We start from the raw sequence: 19,515 nt of genomic DNA on the forward strand, positions 1-19,515 counted from the left end.
CTGCCCAGGGAGAGCGCTGCACAGCGAGACGCACGGAGGATGTAATCCGTGGTGACTCTAACCTCGTTAAGAAGAGGTGACAGCGGGCTGTCCTCCGGAACCAGCGATCCAAGCTCCGCCAGGCACATTGCTTGGTACGTCTGGAGCATGGTGACGGAGCTCATGGCTCGAGCGGTGCCGGCCTGAGCCCGATAAATCTTCTCCAGCTGCGAGGCCGAGAATCTGCAGTGCTTGGACGGCAGAGTTGCGGGGCCACCGACACCATGGTTATGGGACGGGGCCAGATAAGCAGCCAGAGACGGCTCCATAGGGGGTGGGTTAGCTAAACCAGCTCCCTCGGCGCCGTCCAATTCCATGTACTGTCCATAGCCGGGCACAGTGACGCGGGTAGACAGAGGTTTGTCCCATGACGCTGTTAGCTCGCAGAGAAAGTCTGGGAACATGGGGAGGCAGTTTTTGGCCGTTGCGGGCTCCGGTGGAAGGAAAAAACCCGCAAACCGCGACGGCTTCCGAGCTGGTGGAGGAGAGGGCCAGTCCACCTGCAGCTTCTCAGCGGCACGGCGAAACAGGGAGAAAAGAGAGGTGTCATCGTGGCCGACCGGCGCAGCAGCGGCGGCATATTGGGTCGACAATGAGCTCTCCTGCTCATCCTCCGACAAACCATGGATGTCCAGGCCGATGTCCAGCACGTCATCGTCTTCCTGGGGAGCGCTGGCGGGCTTCAACCCAGGCTGAAGCCCGTCAGCGCTCCTGCATGGTTCCGGTCCGTCATCGGCTAACCCGTCAACGTATTCCATGTGGTCAGCCCAGCTAATCGCGGGGACATCGACCTGAAAATTTTCGTCTTCGGACTCGGACGAAGCCGGGGCTCCAGACTCGGAAAGAAGAGGGTCATGCCGTGCGACAGCCGAGCGTCCCAGCACTCTTTCCACAAACGTCACCCGTCTTTCCAGGGTCGAGCGTCGGAGCTGGCGACAAAACGCACAAGCTTCGGGCTCCGTCAACGCTCTCCTAGCGTGGACGATCCCCAGGCAGACAGGGCAGGCATCGTGCTGGTCGCTGTCGTGCAAAGAGAAACCACATCCCTGAGGACAGGGGCGAACAGAAGATTTCTGCTTTGCTCGCTTCGGTTTGGAGTCCATTCCCAAAACGCAAAGCGAAACGCTGCACAAGAAAAACTTGAAAATAGCGCTCCGCGGGCAGCCTACGCACCAGCTGGGCGGTGGAGGCTAACACCAACAGGGGCAGTTAAGCTAGGTTCAAGTTGGCAGACAACGGAGCTAACTAGCAGTAGCTAGCTAGCCCAACTCAGCAGAGGTGTTCTCAGCGAGGTGAAGAGCGTAAGAACTGAGGGATGACGGTGATGGCAGCGGCTATATGTGCGGGCGGGGCCTTGCGCGTGTCATCACACGTCATCTGCCGTAAAGGCGTGAATAAAGGTTTCTTCAGCCAGGACACGCGAGGGCGTGATATCCCATACTTATGTGTTGTACCGAGTGAATCGACTGAAAGGGAACTGCAGGTTTCATCTTTTGCTGATTTTAAATGATAATGGTGAAAGTCAAAATTATTGAATATAAATAAATATTTAGCACTTTTGTTTTGTTGAATACTAATAACTTGTGAAGTCTTGTAAAAACTAGCACCAGTTCTTGAGTTACAGCCTAAAACAAGGTGCTTCTTCACCTTTGATGAACAAAATCAGAGGTCAGAGTTGTTTGTTTTAACCAGGTGTAATGGTGTGTTACATGGACTAACCTGAGTCCATTTGCATTAACTGCAAGTCAGGACAACAGAAGAGATGTGTGGATGCTAAGTGGATGTCTGCGCTGTGAGGGAGAGAGGCCTCCTGAAGCCGACGGCGAAGGGACTTCTGCTCAAGTCTGAAGGGAACTGGGGGATCGGCTGCATACAGGTGAGGAGCTGAAGCCACAGCTGGAGGCACCATGCATACCAGTCTAAAAGGCAGCACATATAAGCATAGATGTTCATTAGATATTTGGATTAAAAGAGGAAAAATTAAAAACTGATTTGCAATACAACAATAAAATCTTAGCTGGTCATTTCTTTTACCTTTGTAGCTATAATACAATTTAAGAAAATATTAGGACACGCTGTAAAATATTCATGGAATGGATTTATAACAACACAGAACAAACAAATCTCAAGTACCTTTTGAAAAGGCTGCTGGCAGCCTCCAGACAGTCGTCCACAGAGTGCAGAGAGGACTTCAATGCAGAGGTGGTAGCCACGCAGGTTCTCTGGGCTCTGATACAGCTCTCTCTGCCCACCCAGCTCCAGCCTCCAGCAGTCAGGGCAGAGTTACCGGGCTCTGAACCTAAAGTGCATGCCTGTAGCAGGTCTGACCCATACAACACTCTGCGGCTGCAGCGCTGCTCATTTGCTTCGAAGAGACGGCTCAATCGCTCTTTCATTAGTTGAGTCTTTTCTTCTGACGACTCCTGAGTATCACAGTGACAGATGGTACAATCAGAACTGATCTTCCTGTAATGTGACTAGACTAAAATTATTTGATGAAACAGAAAACTGAAATTATAAATAGGATTTTTCTGCAAAGTGATGTGCTGACCTGAGAACCAGCGTGAGCTGCAGGAGGCGGCTTGATGGGGGCTGACGTGGCATTTGTATTTGTACTCACCGCTTAAAAAAAAAAAAAAAAACAAAAAAAAAACCCACAGTGTCAACAGAAGGAAAGGAGGACAAGAGGTGCAATTATATGCCCAAGCTCGCATATAGAGCTGCCACGGTTAGTTGACTAGTCACGATTACGGTCGTCAACGACTAATTTAATAGTCGACGCGTTGTTTGAAGCGTTGTAAGATCCCAAAGGACGCAGGAATAAGTAGTAGTATTTAAGAGTGTAATAACAGACTGAAACAGAAGATGGCAGCACTGCATGTACAAGGATGCCAGCTGCCGTTAAACCCCAAAGAAGAAGAAGCAGTGTCCGGTATCGTAGCCGTGTCCAAATTCAGGAACCACATCCTCCTGTGCCTGCATTAGTAGGCCGATTACGTTACAGTGACACAACGAAAATTGTCCAGATTCAAAGACTCCGACAAATGCAGCCGACAAATGCGCGCTTCATTTTCCCAGATTTGAAGGATGGGTTGGGTGTATACTTCGTGGCCCAACCTATCCCAGAATTCATAGCGCGACCCTGCTCAGTTTCCAACAATGGCGACAGCTAATTAGTTTTAATATTACTCTTATTATTCTTTCTGGGTCACAAAATAAACGTTTAACATATTTTCAGGCGAGAATGTAGCCGTGTAAACTTCAAATATCTACTCAGTTTATCAGGACACCACATATTTTCAAAAGCGCTCCGACGTTTTCGGAGACGCACGCTGGTGCAATAAGCTGTACGTTGTACGTCCAATGGATGCATGATCTGATTAGTCGACTAATCGCAAAAATAATCTGTGACTAGTCAACAATCAAAATAATCGTTTGTGGCAGCCCTACTGGCATATTATGTCACACAACTGTCAGAACTATAATGGCAGATGTAATTATAATGTCAGCTGTTTTCAAAATAACCGATTAAGAGGTAGAAACAATAATGCAGAGTCTTCACTGTTTCCAAGTCACCTTGCTGAGCTGTTGACACTGCAGGGGTAGCTGAGGCACTGGAGGCAGGAACAGCTTGAGGCATTGTCTGCATTACCATGGATCCCTGGGGCCTAATAATCTGCTGCCCTGGAGCTGACACAATCTGCAGGATGTTGCCTGAATGCATGAGACATTAAGCAACCAATTAAGTGGCGCATACTCAGAAAATAACACAGGCATGAAATGTGAAAATCTAAATTCTAGAATTAAAAGAACTGTCGTGGTTTTTGAATGAAGGATTTAATGATGACATAAACAGGAATTAAAGCAAAAGTCGAATAAACAAATTTCAATGCAGTTGTATTCAAGACATATTAAATTGCTAACTGACTTTTTTTCACACTTAGTTGAGTCTGACAGGTGAAGGCATAGGTCAGGCACCAGAACCAGACCAAGGACGTTGTAAATATATGGTAAGAGTTTTACACATTGGAACATCCAGAATATTATAATAATGTCTTAAAATTTACAAAAACCTTTTGCTGACAACAAATAAAAGCAACAGAATTACATGGATGAGTCAGTTGGACACAAAACAAGGAACGAAGAAAAATATGTGGAGAGGAAAGAAAGTGTGACGATGGGATATACATTACCAAGTGTACCTTGGAGCTGCAAGGGCTGTCCAGTGGTGAGCTGACGGAGCTGACTTGGGGACAAAGTGAACTTGTTGCCCTGAAACTGCAGAGTAACAGGGGTCTCTGGCTGGGAGATTCGATTCTGACTGCCTGCTATGTTAGCCAGCTGGGCAATCTTCACCACATCTCCACCTTTAACAGAAAAAAAAAAACTTTAACACAGATAGCACTAAAAAGTCTTTTTATGGTTCCAAAGCAATATACTGAGTTAGTTAAAGGGTGAAGAAAAAAAAAGACAAGACATGCAGAACCAGGGTGGATTAATCAGTGGAACGAGCACAGCTCCTCTCTGCAACAGAAGGGGAAGAAAATGCCTAAGGACAGTCCTCAGGTGAGACAGGGAGCCTGAAACTCAAAAGTGACTAATTAAGAGGAGGGGGGGAGGGAGGGACACACAAAGTGTCTAAGGGTTAGGGTTACACTGGGCCACCATGTGTCATCAGAACAGTTTTGCTGCACCTTGATAATAAATATCTGCTCAAGAATGGAACAGCATTTGCCAAAAAGAGATTTCTTTATTTGATGATGGTGATGGAGAGCGCTCTCAAAAGCCATAGCAGATCCGTTTGATGTGGTTAAACTGTAAGAGTGGATTACTAAAGCCTCTTTTCCTTTACTATCACTAGTACGTACTCCAAACAACTCAGCACGGTTCACCACGGTTTTCAGGGTTTTTCATTAGGTCCAAGTATCTGGGACCAGGTGCGTTTTTAGTACCTGCTTGTCCGGGGTTCCAAGCGATCCGAACAGGTAGTAAAATGTGACATCGTCAGACTGCATGTGATCGATTGGCTGGTCAGTCAGTACGTTGTGGGATGCTCTGACACACACCAGGCACATTAGGAGTTACTAAACTGTAATAGAAAACCAGTCAATCCAAGTAGAGTTGATCTGAGTCGATCCAAGGAGATACTAATGGAAAAGGGGCTTAAAAGCATGTCTTAGATACTTAGCTACATTTATATATTTTCTCTGCTGATTTTAACCAATTCCAAGAAGAGATCAATGGATTTACAGCCCCCAGCTTAGCCTCTTCTTTGTTGTTGTGTTTGGATGTTTGTCTACCCCAAACAAGTACTACAAACTCAAAGTAGATTCACTGAGAATGAAACCCTTTGTAATCTGACCAGTATAACCAGTACAGTCTGCTGTCTTGGCCATCAAGAAGCTCCAATGACGCCCTTGTGATTAAGGGCCTTCTTTGCCATGGTGTTGATGGGATACATTTTCACTTTATGGACACACGGATTTTATCTTGAATGCCTGGTGTTCGAACTAGTGACTTTTCTACTTGTGGGGGGTGGAGCATGAATCCTTAAGTGAAGTTTATCTGACTTCTGCACACATTAGGATTTTTACACATCCTAGGATAAAATCATACCTAAAATTTACTTGAAAAATAACCAAATTCAAATGGTTTCTGAAAACTCTGAAAAGTTTTCTGAAACCATTTAAGACTTATATAAATAAATTAGTTTTATTAAATTTTTCTCATTTTTAAAAAATATATTTAAATACTGCAGTTTCTCAGGTCTTGACTGTGGGGCCATTTTCACATGCTTAGTATTCATGCTGAAGCTCAGACTAAAATAATAACAATTAAAGAGACAGCAAAAACAGAAACAAAGCTTTGGGAGTTCTTCCTGCAGCTGGGCTGATGCAAGAGACAAAAGAATATTAGTACGTGGAAGAAAAAAATATTATAAGGAAGTGCAAGGATTTAACATAAGTTAAATAGTGCAGTGGTGTACATTCATAGTGTACATGCAGGTTTTAAGAAAGAAACTGGGGAATGCTATGGCTGTGGAGATGCTGCTGATATGGCTGCAGATCTAATTTTAGAGGACTTTTCCCCCCCCCACCATAATCAATACAAGATATTTAACCAGAATTCCTGAGTGAACACATATCAGCAGTGCCTCGAGTAAAGGCTTCAGTGAAGAGCAGCCAGTACTGTAGTGCCAGAGGTGGAGGGGAAATGCTGAGACAGAGGGGGAGGGCAGGCCACTTACTAGGCAACCGTGCCTGGGCCTGGGATGTAAGAACCAGCCTCTGGGATACTAAGCTGGGCTGGATGGCATGGCTGGGGGCTAAAGTCGACCTGGGGACCTGTGTTAATCCAGGCTGGCTGTTGGGAGCAACAGATCCCACAACTGTGCCAGCTAAGCTCTGGCCTAAGGCCACAGGGGAAGCCCCCAACACATGCTGTCCAATGCCACTATTCCCAGAGGAGGCTACAGTGGAGGCTGCAGTGCTGTTGCTGCTGCTGACAGGAGTTGTAGCCTGGGCTCTCTGAGCTGCTGCTCCAACCACTGTAAAGTACAAGGCAATGGGGTATGGGACTCCATGTTAGGGGTAACCCAATATTTAGTCAAATCAGTATGATCAAACAGTTTTTCCATAAATTCCTTCAGCAGTGGTGGGCCAACTGAGCTACGACTATTAGGACTGTTACTGATGTCAATGATAATAACTGCAAACATTTTTACTTAAAATATGTGCATTGGTCCCAACTACTCAGTACGGGAAGAATGGATACACTTGGGCATGTCCAGTGATCCAGAAGACAGAAATGGGAACAGTCGGGCGTAACTTCCATCTGCAACTATCTGAGACTTCACAAGCTCTTGTCAGTGTTTGCACTGAAAGATGGAAGATGGTGTGCAATGTCAATGAATGTTGTTAAACGTATGTATTTGCACTCTTTATGTATTTGCAATTATACATATGGTGTACTTCTCTTAATGGATATTTTTATTTATCTAATATTTTATTTTTGGCAGCGTTGTTGACAGTATGACAGTGTCTAAGGTAATTAATTATTAAACTAGAAATTATAGTTAAATAGAGAAACCTGAATGTGAACCTGAAACTTGTTTTTAAATATGAATGAAAAATATGTCAATGTATCATTGCATCTATTCATTGGTCTGAAATAACTGAAAAACTGAGATGACTATTGATCTGTGAATTTTGTGTACCACTATGGTAAAAGCTGGTGTGATGGGAAATGTGTGTGTTTAAACTGTCAGCTCAATCTGTGAAAGTGTAGTCAGTAACAGCCAAGTCTGCAATGTTTGACTTTTGCCTCCATCTCTTTATTGGACTTGTCTACCATTGCTGTCATTGCATCCTCTGTTAAAATATAATGACTTTTCCTTAATCCTCAGTCGTCACTGAGGACAGAAACCAGTAGTGAGTGTTATATTCAGCCTTGCCATAAAGGTTGTGCTGATATCAGGGGAAAACAATATTGCCAACCCACCACTGCTGCATGGAAGTACAAATTTAAATATATGAAACCTTAAAGTAAAACTTTTCAGTCAAAGTATACCAAGTTGAAGGACAAGCATCTGACTTTTTCAAATAGCAGCACTGTGCATAAAATATGTGCAGGCAGTACAGTTCTTAATGAGCTTCAAACACTAATGTATGCCTCTAAGGCTACCTATTAATAGTTGTTAAACAGTACATTAGGCTCACTCAAAATCATGCAAAATAACACTGCACACATCACAAGCTTAAAACTAGTTTAGGCACATTATTTACAGGTGAAGAAAAAAAAAAAACAATATGAGAGGTAAAAGGTACTATTTAAGTCTGAAGTGGACACCACCAGGAATCCTTTAGATAATGTAAGAATCTAATTTCCTGTCCTATACTGGATAGGGCCCCTGAAATGATCTTACCAGGAGCAGTGGCTGCAGTTGATGAAGTAGTGACCAGGGACTTGCCCCTGGTCTGGCCTGCCTGACTGATGGATGGAGAGGTGCCAGTAGCAGGAGAGCTCATTGGAGGACGCTGACCTGCTGCATTTGCAAAGGCGGCAAAGCGGCCCTCTGGTTTTGTGCCATACTGCACTGGCTGGAACAATCTAATCAGAGAAAAACAAATGCACAGGATTTAAATATGCCATAATACTGAGGTTATATTTTATTTTAAAACTTGTTAAGATCTTTACATAGAACATTTCATTCTATCTGAGCATTTGAAGATTATATCGCAGACCTCATTGGTTTTATTGGACATGGTTTGGGCCTTGGCGGGGGATCTGGATTGTTGTAGATCTCTTCTATGAGCTGCTGAGTAACCTTTAGTTTGGGTACTGCCTCTTCAGTCTGATACCGGGTCAGTCTGTTCTCATTATTGATCAGATCAAATATGGACAGGTTGGCAATCTATGGAGATAATAAATTAGGAATAGATAAAATATCAGAAGTGGAACAGTGTAGAGTCACTTTAAGATTAGTCATTATGCAAATTTGTCATGGATTGACTTTATATTACAGGTACTTACTGACTGCTCTTGGTACCATTAACATTAACAATGTTTGGCAGCGCTACTAAAACACTTACCTTACTCGAATCAGTCTGAATTGCTCCCAGCACCAGTGATGGCACGTTATATTCGAGAGAGGAGAAGAAATAGGAGCTACTGGACACTCTGGGTGCCACCAGCTCAGGATGGTTACAAACTCGCTGTAACTGCATCAAAACCTGCAGCACGCTGACAAAATGACCCGTTTTCAGTGCTTCCTGAGCTCTAGGGGAACACAGCCACATAGAAGAAATGATTATAGAAAACTGACATGTGCAAAACCTGTCTCCCTTGACACATTACAGTTTTCTCCAAAGAACAGACACAATATAATTATAAATTATAAAGTATCTTTTCTAACCAGAAAGATCAGGTTAATATAAATCTGATGTCCCATGGATGCATAATACACACTAATAGAAATGAAAAGAACTATCTAATTGCAGTTCATGATGTGCTATTTTTCCAAAACTTTATTATACCATAAACTGGGCTGTGTGTCAAAAGAAACTGTGAGAGAGGGGTAAATATTTTACCCTGATTGAGTGAGGATATCCTCATAAAGGCTCTTCTGCCTGTTCGACAGTCGGCATTTTAGGATGTGCTCGTACTTCTTGGGAAGCTGTTTCTCCACATCCCTTTTCGAGCGCCTCAGGATGAAAGGTTGAATCATCTACAGTTACGAGTAACAGGGTTTTCATATTTAATTTAAAGGAAAACACCACAGTAACACAGATTTATAGAAGAGTGCTGGTGGTATACCCACCCTGTGTAGGCGGATGACTAGCTTGTGGCAGTAATCCTGGTTCTGGTCTGTGCCCGCCTTAACAGGAAAATCAGAGTAAGGCCTGGTGATTCCTGGCAAAAGGAAGTGGATCATGGTCCACAGCTCCTTAAGAGTGTTCTGTAGAGGAGTGTTGATGAGGAGAATCCGTTGCTCACTAGAAAATGCACAGAAATATCTGTCATTCATTCTGAGCTGAGCAATTTTTTAACGATCCAGTAAAAAATTAGGGCAATTTCATAGAGACAGCCTTAAAGTTTCTCACATTGAATTGATCTCATCAGGCAATTCACCCAAAACAACATGCACATTGACTAGAAATAATAACATTTTAGAAGCTTACCTTCTGAGAGCAAAAACTGTTTCCCAATGTTTCTCCGTCATGTTTTTGATGAGCTGCACCTCATCCAGGACTAGGTGCCTCCACCTTCTCTTTAGAAAATGACTCTGGTCTTTCATCAGCAGCTTGTAGGATGTAACACATACATGGAAGCTGTTGGCTTCCCCCCACCACTGCAGATCAAAAACCATATACACCAGGTAACTTAAAAAACACTTTTTCTTCAGTTCACTTTAATTTTATTTATATAGCACTGAATCACAACAGTCACCTCAAAGCACTTTTTAATATCATATCAATGATATTTTTGTATTTAAATACACAAGAAATTACCCTTCTTTTAGACCGCCGTTCCCTTCTGTTGCCAAGGTACAAGAGGATCTTAAGGCCAGGACACCAACGCTTGAACTCCACCTCCCAACTTAACAACTTGCATGTTCTTACCACAACGAGATGGGGCCCCCAGATGCCTGTGGTGAAAACACAGTTGTCTTTATCCCAGTCAAAATTTATAAATACAGGAAAAAGGTTCAATATTGTAAAACAAAAAGAATACCAAACACCAACATACCCTCTTGCCCAGCCAAGTGGGCCATGTAAGCAACTGTCTGTACAGTCTTGCCAAGGCCCGTCTCATCAGCTAAGATGCCATTGAGGTGCTTCTTGTAAAGGCTGACAAGCCAGTCCACACCAATCTGCTGATACTCACGCAGAAACCCATGCAATAGAAAAGGAGCTGGGCTGCGGGTCTAGTAAAAAAAAGAGAGAATAAAAAAATTTGTTTGAAAAAACTACAAACCAAAACAAACATGTTCTTTTGTTTAAATGCGTGAATGTGAGTATCTGAATGTGTCTCACAGATGAAGTGGTTCTGAAGCTGCCCTTGGGCAGGATGAGCTCTGTGGCTGCAGCTACTTCGGCTATGTCTTTGCAGGGTTTCCCATCAGAGTCAGAGGAAGCGGCTTTGTCAGCACCGCGGTACTGGTCCACACTCAGAAGGGAGTCAATCAGCACAGCCTCCGGTGGACTGATAGCACATTCTATTTCTAGAAAATAAAAATTAAGTGGAGGTATGTTGGAATCTCATCATTCACAAATGGCCGGGAAAAACCCCCCCCAAAAAATTATCTGCACAGTTGAACTTTATAATTACAAACTTGCCTTCAGTCTCTTCCATTTCATCCTCATCACTGTGAGAACCAGGCTGTGGCCAATCAAAGGTGTCAGTATAGGCACCGGCATATTGCTTCATCAAAGCATCAAGGGGCATCTCAGCTGCAAGACGAACACAAAAACGTTTTTTAAAAAAATGAAACAAAGATAATTAATCTTCATAATTGCTGGTTTTAATTAACTAAGTAGCAAAAAACTCAAAAATGTATAATTCTGCGCGTTAGTAATTTAATCATCTATATAACTGCCAATGTATTTCAGCACCATCCTGTGGCCAATCAAGATCCACCATATACTGTTTCATCTTCTGAAATCAATTCAACTCATGCAAGAGGTGGAAAAATGATGAAAATTCAATACTATTACTATGGAGCTTCAGCAAGAGGTGATGCTTATCTGTAGAACTGGATGCATAATTTGTGAAAAGTGGAATATTAAATTAATAGTCTAATCATATTTGCCATATAATCACCTGACATAACTATCTCTTAGCCTGTAGACTACCTAAGCTGTTTCAAAATTTCTGTAACAGTTTATTGCCATGGTGGGTCAAACTTTAAATTCACCGATCTCTGTGCCGTCAATAAAACAAAACAGTCAGTTGTATTTTAAGAGGTAGGTATGCAGTTGTGGGTGGTTTATTATGTTTACGAGTTCTTCTAACCAACATTCTTAATTGAGGCACAGCCTGCACATGACATGTGTGTGGTGTTGTGTCTCAAAGCTCACAGTGGAGTTTATGAAATCACCTAGTCTCCAACAAGGCTTGTCCCTTTAAGCACCATTAGATTACACCAAAAATTAATTTAACTGAATAAACACAGCAGTAGCAAGACAATAACACACTAATAAATTTCTCTTCCTTTATCCTGAATCTGCAAATAGAGAATAGTACAGAGAAAGATTAAAGTAAGTACCATCTTTGGCAAGGTCAACCAACTCTGCTTTGTGGTCCGTTTCCCCTTCCATGTCCTCCTGTTCCTCGATGGTGCTCTCTTCATCTGTAACTAAAAGGAAAATCAGTCTTTATAAATCCTTGTTTTTTATTTACTCTGTTTTTAATCATATATACCTTGATTATTTGACACTTACTGTCTTCATCAACCAAGGACAAACTAGATTTTCTTTTTCTAACTGAAGTGGTCACCTGCTACAAAAGAAAACGTATAATTGTAAAACTATCTTAGACACGATATGTGCTTCTATATTATTATTATTAATTGGTATGCCAGTGCAGTACCTACCTCTTTATCAGCCTTTTCAGCTGCTGACTGACCGGATACTGTAAAGCAAATAAAACAAGTTTAATAGAAAAAGAACTGTCCCAGGCCAGATAACCTACCATGTGTTAGCTTGGAACAAGGAGCAACAGCAAGTAAAAGCTGATGATACAGAGCAAATGTTCTGTCTCTCATGTTCAGTACCTGCTCAATGGGACGTACCTTTGGCTTTTTGTAAGCCAAGTGCTTTGAGCCTCTTCTCATAAATTTCAAACTGGAGTTTGATTTCCACGACCTGATGGGGAAAGGGTTTCACTCAAAACAGATATTTGGCATCTTTATATGTCCTGAAACCTTTATACATAAGAATAAACAAACACACCTGTTCAATGTTTGACCAGAAGAATTCCACCTCTCGGGCGATTGTGCTGGCAATGTGACGAAGATGAATTTCCCTTTCTTTCTTTGATCGCTCTTCACTTTTCTTCTGCTCTTGATGATAACGGGCACATGTGCGAACGAGCTGTGGCAGAGACACACAAGACACGAGTTTGTCTTTCTGACGGTTTCCTCCTTTTTGTTTTTGTGTCAATTTGTGATATACCCTTCTTTTCTTCAGTTAATTATTATACGTTTGTCATACCTTCTTAGCAGCAGCTTCCTTCCACCTCCTTTCCTGCGCAAAGTCAGCTGCCATCCACTGCATCTCCTCCAGGAGATAGTCCCAGTGGGACTTTGGACGTGAGGCTTCCACAAGCTTAGGGAGCCTACTGGCAGACCACTGGCCCTCCTTCCTTAACTCAGATATGCGCTGATGCACTTGACTCTCCTGGCAATCATTTGGTCCATTAGACTTTATATGTTGATAAGATTAAAACTTACTAAATACATTTATAACAATGCACAACAACGGAACATCAAAAAAATTAAAATAATGGACATCAACAGGAATTGTTGATGTGGAATATGACAAACTTGAAAAGAACAAAAAACATGCAATGACAACATTAAAAGGCACCAAATCTTTTCCAGGCAACGCTTTTAACCAACTGCTGACATCTGTATCCAAACTATGGTACTCACCAATTTGGCCTGTTCCACTTGCTTATCTTGAGAACCCTCCTGTGAAGGCTGCACGGCTGTGCTTTGACCAAAGCCACCTATTTTGACCGCTGATATGCCATTGGTTCCAGTCATTTTTGACTGGGTGCTTGGGTTGACGTTAGAACCAACAGGACGAAGAGGACTTGCAGTATGTGGGGTTGGGACAGAGTTGAGAGCAGAGAGCGGAGCAGGAGACACAGATGTCATTGATACCGAGTTGGTCATAATCCTCTGAACTGCCTGGTTTGACTCTGTTCCGGGGCGAGCAAGTGCTACTGTCTGTAGAGCAAAGAAAAAACACTGGTAATATCAAGTTTACAGTATCGTCTTTTAGTCAATTTGTATGGAGGCTGACCACGTCACACAAACTGACCGCTTGTCCGGACTGCAGAATGGCCTGGGATTGTTGCTGCTGGGGCTGCAACTGGAGATGAAGACCTGACTGCATCTGATGCTGCAGCTGGGCCTGGAGCTGTGTGTGGGGGTTCACTGTGGTCAGGACTGCGGCCCCTGCCTGCACCTTCACCTGTGCCTGCAGCTGACCCCCTGGCTGAGTTGGATTCTCTACTAACTGAGCCTGCTGGGAGAGTGTCATGGGCAAGCCTGTCATAGGAGGGGCACCTTGTGGCAACCTGCCAGGCAGCTGAGGAGGCGGAGTGTGCAGGCTGGCTGCATTCTGCACTGGAGGGCCTTTGGATGGGTCGTACTGTTGCTGGTTCTGCTTCTGTCCTGCGATCTGGACTGCTTGAGGAGTAGGCGGCATCCCGCCTGTATACATGGTAACCAAAGTATAGGATAAAAGAGTAGTATAGAAAGTGACACAGAGACAAATGGTAAAAAAAATGAGTTGTTAATGTTATTGTCCAATGTGCAGTTTTTTTGGTTTGTTTTTTTAAATAAATGCCTTTGTGTTCCTACAATACAGATTAATAGATGCCGTTAAGTGTTCGGCAGCTTTCCCTTAATATTCATTTGAGAGACCCCCTTATAGAAGTTATATATTTTGAGTCTAAAAGGTAGAATATAAAATTGTACTTTTAACTATTAAACATTTGTTTGAGTTTCAGCTATAAGAGCTCCTCAGAACCTTCTCTTAATGAACTACATGTACTGTACTTAACAGGAGTCTACGACTACCTGATGATCAGAGCAGAAACTAATGAAACTCATACAGCAAAATGATTACAGAGGAAATGAAATCAATATGAAAATCTACATGTCTCTCAAATAAAATACTACTTTGATTAATGCAAAACTAAAACCTTGCATTTCAAATGTTGAGAGAATGTGGTTAAAAAACATTCAAAATTACTCATGCAGGAAGAAAGGTTTTAGAAAGAAAAAAAATGTAACAAAGAAACATGAAAAAAAGAACTTCAAAAAACAAAGAGACAGGGAGAAGTAAGGGGAAAGAACTAAAGCAGACACTCACAAAAACACTGTATGTTTGGCATGCATGAAGCAATGTCATTCTAGCCGTAACCAAGGCATCTGGATGCCTCACATAGCGACAAAGCACAGAGGTGAGCAAAAGGACAGACATGGGGTCTTGCAGATAGCAGGCCTGAGCGGAGCTGTGCACACTAAAGCATCACCTGCCTTACCTCCCTGCACGTCACACCACCTTGCCTAGACGCCATCAACACCTGGCCCTGACACACCCACACCACCACAATCGCAAACACCTGTGCCGTGAACACAACTCCTCCAAATGATTCCCCTCCTACTTAGACTGAGGGAAAGAAGCCAAGTCAGAACAAAATGTCATGAAAAAACATGGAAGGAAATAAACTAAAAGTGGACATGAGATAAATAAAAAGTCTTGAAGACTGATGATTCTGAGTTCCTGTTGATGGCTCACGCAAAGACGGACAATTGAAGAGGGGCGTGTGAGGGAATGACGATGGGAAACCAAAGGGAAGCATGACATGTGGATTCATAAAATGGGAGATCAAGCAAAACCCATTGGAAAGTGAATTCATTCCCACAGGCTTCCCACTTTCTGTGATCCACCGCCAGATAAGATGAAAATCCATCAGCACGGGAAGGTCTTTCCAAATAAAGACGACAAACAGGAACAAACTTCAGAAAAGAAGAGATGGATGACGACAGGTGATCAATAGTTAAAACAAAAAAAGAAAATCATAAGACATGGCATCTTCCCATTGAGTGGCTATTCATTCTTCAGACTTGGATTGTCTTCTTCCCCATTTATCCTGACAGAGAGAGCTTAAGCCTGAACTTCCTGAGGACTGCTGAGAAATCCAGCAGATGGAAGATCTGTTTGTTGATGCTGCTTGGAGTTTGTTTGTAGAAGATGAATGTTGTGATTCCCTTTTTAACATCTCCTTAGTATGAGCAAAGGCCATAGGTCCAGCAGCATCGAACAGAACACAGAACGGCCTGGTAGAAGCACTCCTACCTTGCGCAGTTGGCATAAGCTGCTGGAGTGGAACGCCAGGTGATCCTAAAGGAGCTACACCAGGATGCTGGAAAATCAGCCCATGGCGACCAACGTCAATCCGGGGCCTCTTAGCCTGATCTGGGATTTAAAACACACAATACCCTCATAACGCAAAAAAAAGCACTCGGCACACAGCAATGACCTTCTGAAGACCGTACAGGTCACCTCTCCTTCCTCGGTTTAAGACTTCAACACAGAGCGCTAGTAGAGGATGCCAAATATCTAAAAGCAGAAGCAATTAGAGGGAGAAAAGAAAACAAACAGAAAACAAAGCAAACGGGGAGAAAACAAAGCAACATAAAACAGGAGTTTACGATCTTTGCCCTACCTGCCTGCACCATAGCCTGTTGCCTTTTAAATGCATCAATGTCTCCAGGGTTTGTAATGGTGCCAGAAGTAGCTCCTTGGTGTCCCTGCAAAAACAGCCTCTCATGAAATTAGTGAGATATTTTCAAGAGACTTTAAGGGCATTATAGATAATTTCATTAAAATAAATGTTTAAAATAAGTGCCTCCTCTATCACCTGAAACTGCTGTTGGGTAGAGAAAGCTGCAGAAACATTGGGAGGAAGCTGTGTTGCTATGGCAACTGGTGTCACTGCCTGGCCATCCTTTCCAGTAACAACCTTTACCTGAAAAAAGACACCAAATTGAAAGAGGAACAAAATTCAACAGAATGACAGGAAAGAAATACACATTTGATCTCAGACCAAGAGCCAGCTGATGTAATACCTCATCATTAATAACCTCAGACTGTTCTTCTTCCTCCTCTTCGTCTTCAAGGTCCAAGTCACTCTGTCTCAAGTAAGTATACAAGGGAACACAAGGCTTCTTCTTAAAAGCTAGATAGTCCATCATGTTCCCTTGGAGGTGCTGCAGGAAGAAAAGTTCAATCAGATATTCTTTGAACACTTCTTTCAGATTCTCCATCTTCTTGGTGTGGTGCTCCAAGCACTGTTTTCTCAGCTGAGCAATCTCTGGTGTGGAAGGAGCAATTTCCTCTAATTTCTTGGCAGCTTGCTTCTTTACAGTGCCCACAGTCATGCTGGTGGGTGCAAGAGAATTGCTGGGGATCCCTTGAGATGGACTGGTGAGGGATGGGCTAGAGGGTGGTATAGAGGAAGGTATACTGAATGATGTGGCTGTGGTTCCTACTCCAGAAACCACACCTTGTTGAGGCTTCTCAAATATCAAAGGGTTTCTAAGCTGTCCTTGAATGATACTGCTGATCTGGGGAGGTAGGTTTGAGGTGGTGATATGACCAGGGCTGCCCAGAGCTGAGTGAGTGGTGGCCACTGGACTTTGAGGTGCATGGTGGTGGATGGTGCCGCCAGTCTGTGAATGAGGCTGAGAAAGCCGTCGTTCCCTCACAGACCCTGGCGCTCCTGGAGAGGCCAGCTGTACCTGACCAGGTGTGGCTGGGGCAATCTGGGCCAGTCCTGTTCCCTCTTGGTAAACAAAGTGACCACTGCCTGATTGACTCCCTAAACTGATTTGCCTCACTAACATGCCAGCGTCAACAAAACGTGTCGGACTCTGTCCGTGCACACCCAATGCTGCTGCAGGAGCTGTTGGCCTCGTCACACCTTGCAGAGAGGCTGGACTATGCTGGGTAGGACTTTGAGGTTGAATGGGCTGGGGCACAGGTGAGGTGACCTGGATGTAGGAGGGTGGAGTATGCTCAAACCTCCACTGAGGTGTCGTATGCTGGAATCCTGGGGATGCGGGGTTCTGGATGGGAAGTGTGGTTAGGGTTATTTGTTGGTTAGCAGTAACCATCTGTCCCACATTTTGTAATGTTATGTTCATGTTCGGGCCAGCGGCTGGACTACGACTCATGATTATCTGATAATTGGGTGACTGAGGAGCTGAAGGACTGGCAGCAGAGGAAAAAGGGGTCACAGGTGATTGAGGATGGTTAACTGTAGCTTGCTGCTGTGTAGTTGCCATGGTCGGCTGCGACTGCTGCTCCTCTGTTTCTGACCCGCTGACAGACTTGGGTCTCTGAAGCGGTCGTTGCATATTCTGTGATCCACTTCCATGGTGCATTGCGTGATACGGTTACAATCTTTAAACACAATAATCTGTGAAAAGAACAAAGGAGAGTAAAAATGATTTTTATTTATTTTTACTTTTTAATGACTATATGTGATGCAGAAATAAAGTTTGCTCGTCATCTGGGAGGAAAATATCTGAAAATTAACCATAACATGTCAACATATCAACAACTTCACGTGAAATGACATAAATCAGGACCAAGGATTGTCTCTGTAATACCCATTTCCTGTGATAAACTGGAGACCCTGGTAGCAATAACCACGTAATGTCTTCCAGGGTTGCCGTTTTTCTTTTGTTTCACTGTGTCTAGTTATAAATAATCAGTCTTTTAGCTTCTCCATACACTATTTTTGAACATTTAACAAGCACACAAGTAATGACACAGACAAAAATCAGTCACTGCCATCAGTAAATCTTATCTCGAATGTCATTAAAGTTTGATATCGTGTGCAAGAAAGACATGGACTGTTACCTACATACACCCCTTAATTATTCAGGTGGAGGTCTTATCAGAGCATCTTTACCGACGTACAGCTTTTGTTTATTTTTTACATCTGTTTGCACCTACAGGTGAACGCCAGCTAGCATATACACATTGTCCTGTGGTAAAAACGATATGGCTTATTTGGTTTGATACTGATTCCGCCAAAGCTAACGACCATTTAAAACAAAGCTGATGTACCTTAACGGTACCGAGGTGTCGCCAACGTCGTTTGACAACGACGTCTTGATAACAGCGTTGAGAAATTTACGAGTTAGTGAAACCCAGTCGTTTCAACACCGTAAGAACAACATTACATTTACAACCAACATTTCCAGTCGACAGCCGTAGAGCAGTCGTTTCTTGATACGGTGTTATATTTACAGCGCTTGTTAACATGTTAGCTTCACCCGCCTACAATTTCTCCGGGGCGTAACGTTAGCTTAGGTTAGCTGCGATGAAAAATAATAAATGCAGGTATCGGAACAATCAGGTCTAGGTGAATGGATGATCCAAATATATATAAATAGAGTAATATGGAATGTAAAAATTAACCTGTAACATTTACAATAACACTGTGTATGGCTTTTGAGTAATTACAATAACCCGTGCTAGCCGATGCTATTGACTAGCTTGTTTTTGCTAACAGGCCAGCTACCAATGAATAAACACAGTTATTACTTCAACGGCGTTACTTACAGGGAATGGGGATTCTGTAGTAGTTTCGTAAATCCTAAGTCATATTTACAATAGGTCACATACTGCAACACGGGCTATTCTGCGAAAAATAAAATCTTGATATTGATAGCTGCTATTCACTGTTTTGAAGCTAAGTTAATTTCATTCAGCAACATGGCGACCGCGGCAGCCTGCTGTGTAACCCGGATCCCGTTCTGAATCCGAGGAAGCAAAAATATGACGTAGTCTAAAATGGTGGGTTGCATGAGCGATTGTGACTCTAGATGAAAATGCGGTTGATAAAATCATTATAAGGTTGCTCGATTTTTACAAGCAAGCACTGACAGCTTGGTGTTTAAATATAACTCCTACAAAGGTACTGAATATTAAAGATGATAATGGAATTCTGACTTTGAGCTGTTTAATCTTTCGTCTTTTTCTTTTTATCATACAGATAATTTCGTTATAAATTCAAAATATATATTAAACCAAAATAATATACTGCAGTTTTGATGCTATACCAGGGAAAAATTCCCTATAATGTTACAAAACTGATGTTCCTCATCTAAGCTTTAATTCTGAAGATTTTTATGACCGCTTTATATCGGTAGCCCTGAATATT

The 19,515-nt window shown here is 42.9% G+C and overlaps 1 protein-coding gene across 8 annotated transcripts in view; it reads right to left on the reverse strand.

The window, feature by feature from the left end:
* Positions 1–19,103, reverse strand: part of ep400 (E1A binding protein p400) — a 33,491-nt gene extending 14,388 nt beyond the window's left edge. For 2 of the 8 annotated variants that reach the window (XM_080893329.1, XM_080893328.1), the window contains exons 1-29: positions 18,915–19,103; positions 16,409–17,760; positions 16,201–16,308; positions 16,006–16,090; positions 15,636–15,755; positions 13,587–13,981; positions 13,193–13,492; positions 12,753–12,938; positions 12,492–12,632; positions 12,332–12,404; positions 12,134–12,171; positions 11,982–12,039; positions 11,807–11,896; positions 10,878–10,991; positions 10,575–10,762; positions 10,288–10,465; positions 10,050–10,186; positions 9,720–9,889; positions 9,359–9,533; positions 9,129–9,265; positions 8,631–8,817; positions 8,283–8,452; positions 7,964–8,148; positions 6,287–6,586; positions 4,233–4,406; positions 3,616–3,753; positions 2,591–2,661; positions 2,173–2,462; positions 1,759–1,958 (exon numbers count right to left, since the gene is read on the reverse strand). In XM_080893329.1, the coding sequence (XP_080749455.1) occupies positions 1,759–1,958; positions 2,173–2,462; positions 2,591–2,661; positions 3,616–3,753; positions 4,233–4,406; positions 6,287–6,586; positions 7,964–8,148; positions 8,283–8,452; positions 8,631–8,817; positions 9,129–9,265; positions 9,359–9,533; positions 9,720–9,889; positions 10,050–10,186; positions 10,288–10,465; positions 10,575–10,762; positions 10,878–10,991; positions 11,807–11,896; positions 11,982–12,039; positions 12,134–12,171; positions 12,332–12,404; positions 12,492–12,632; positions 12,753–12,938; positions 13,193–13,492; positions 13,587–13,981; positions 15,636–15,755; positions 16,006–16,090; positions 16,201–16,308; positions 16,409–17,725 (5,725 nt within the window). In that variant the 5' untranslated portion in view covers positions 17,726–17,760; positions 18,915–19,103. The remainder of the gene's footprint in view (positions 1–1,758; positions 1,959–2,172; positions 2,463–2,590; positions 2,662–3,615; positions 3,754–4,232; positions 4,407–6,286; positions 6,587–7,963; positions 8,149–8,282; positions 8,453–8,630; positions 8,818–9,128; positions 9,266–9,358; positions 9,534–9,719; positions 9,890–10,049; positions 10,187–10,287; positions 10,466–10,574; positions 10,763–10,877; positions 10,992–11,806; positions 11,897–11,981; positions 12,040–12,133; positions 12,172–12,331; positions 12,405–12,491; positions 12,633–12,752; positions 12,939–13,192; positions 13,493–13,586; positions 13,982–15,635; positions 15,756–16,005; positions 16,091–16,200; positions 16,309–16,408; positions 17,761–18,914) is intronic. The other 6 variants (XM_080893330.1, XM_080893335.1, XM_080893331.1 and 3 more) reach the window with 6 other exon arrangements.
* Positions 19,104–19,515: the final 412 nt, after the last annotated feature.

The sequence above is a fragment of the Rhamphochromis sp. 'chilingali' genome (assembly GCF_963969265.1).
Source record: "Rhamphochromis sp. 'chilingali' genome assembly, chromosome: 10".
Lineage (NCBI taxonomy): Eukaryota > Metazoa > Chordata > Actinopteri > Cichliformes > Cichlidae > Rhamphochromis > Rhamphochromis sp. 'chilingali'.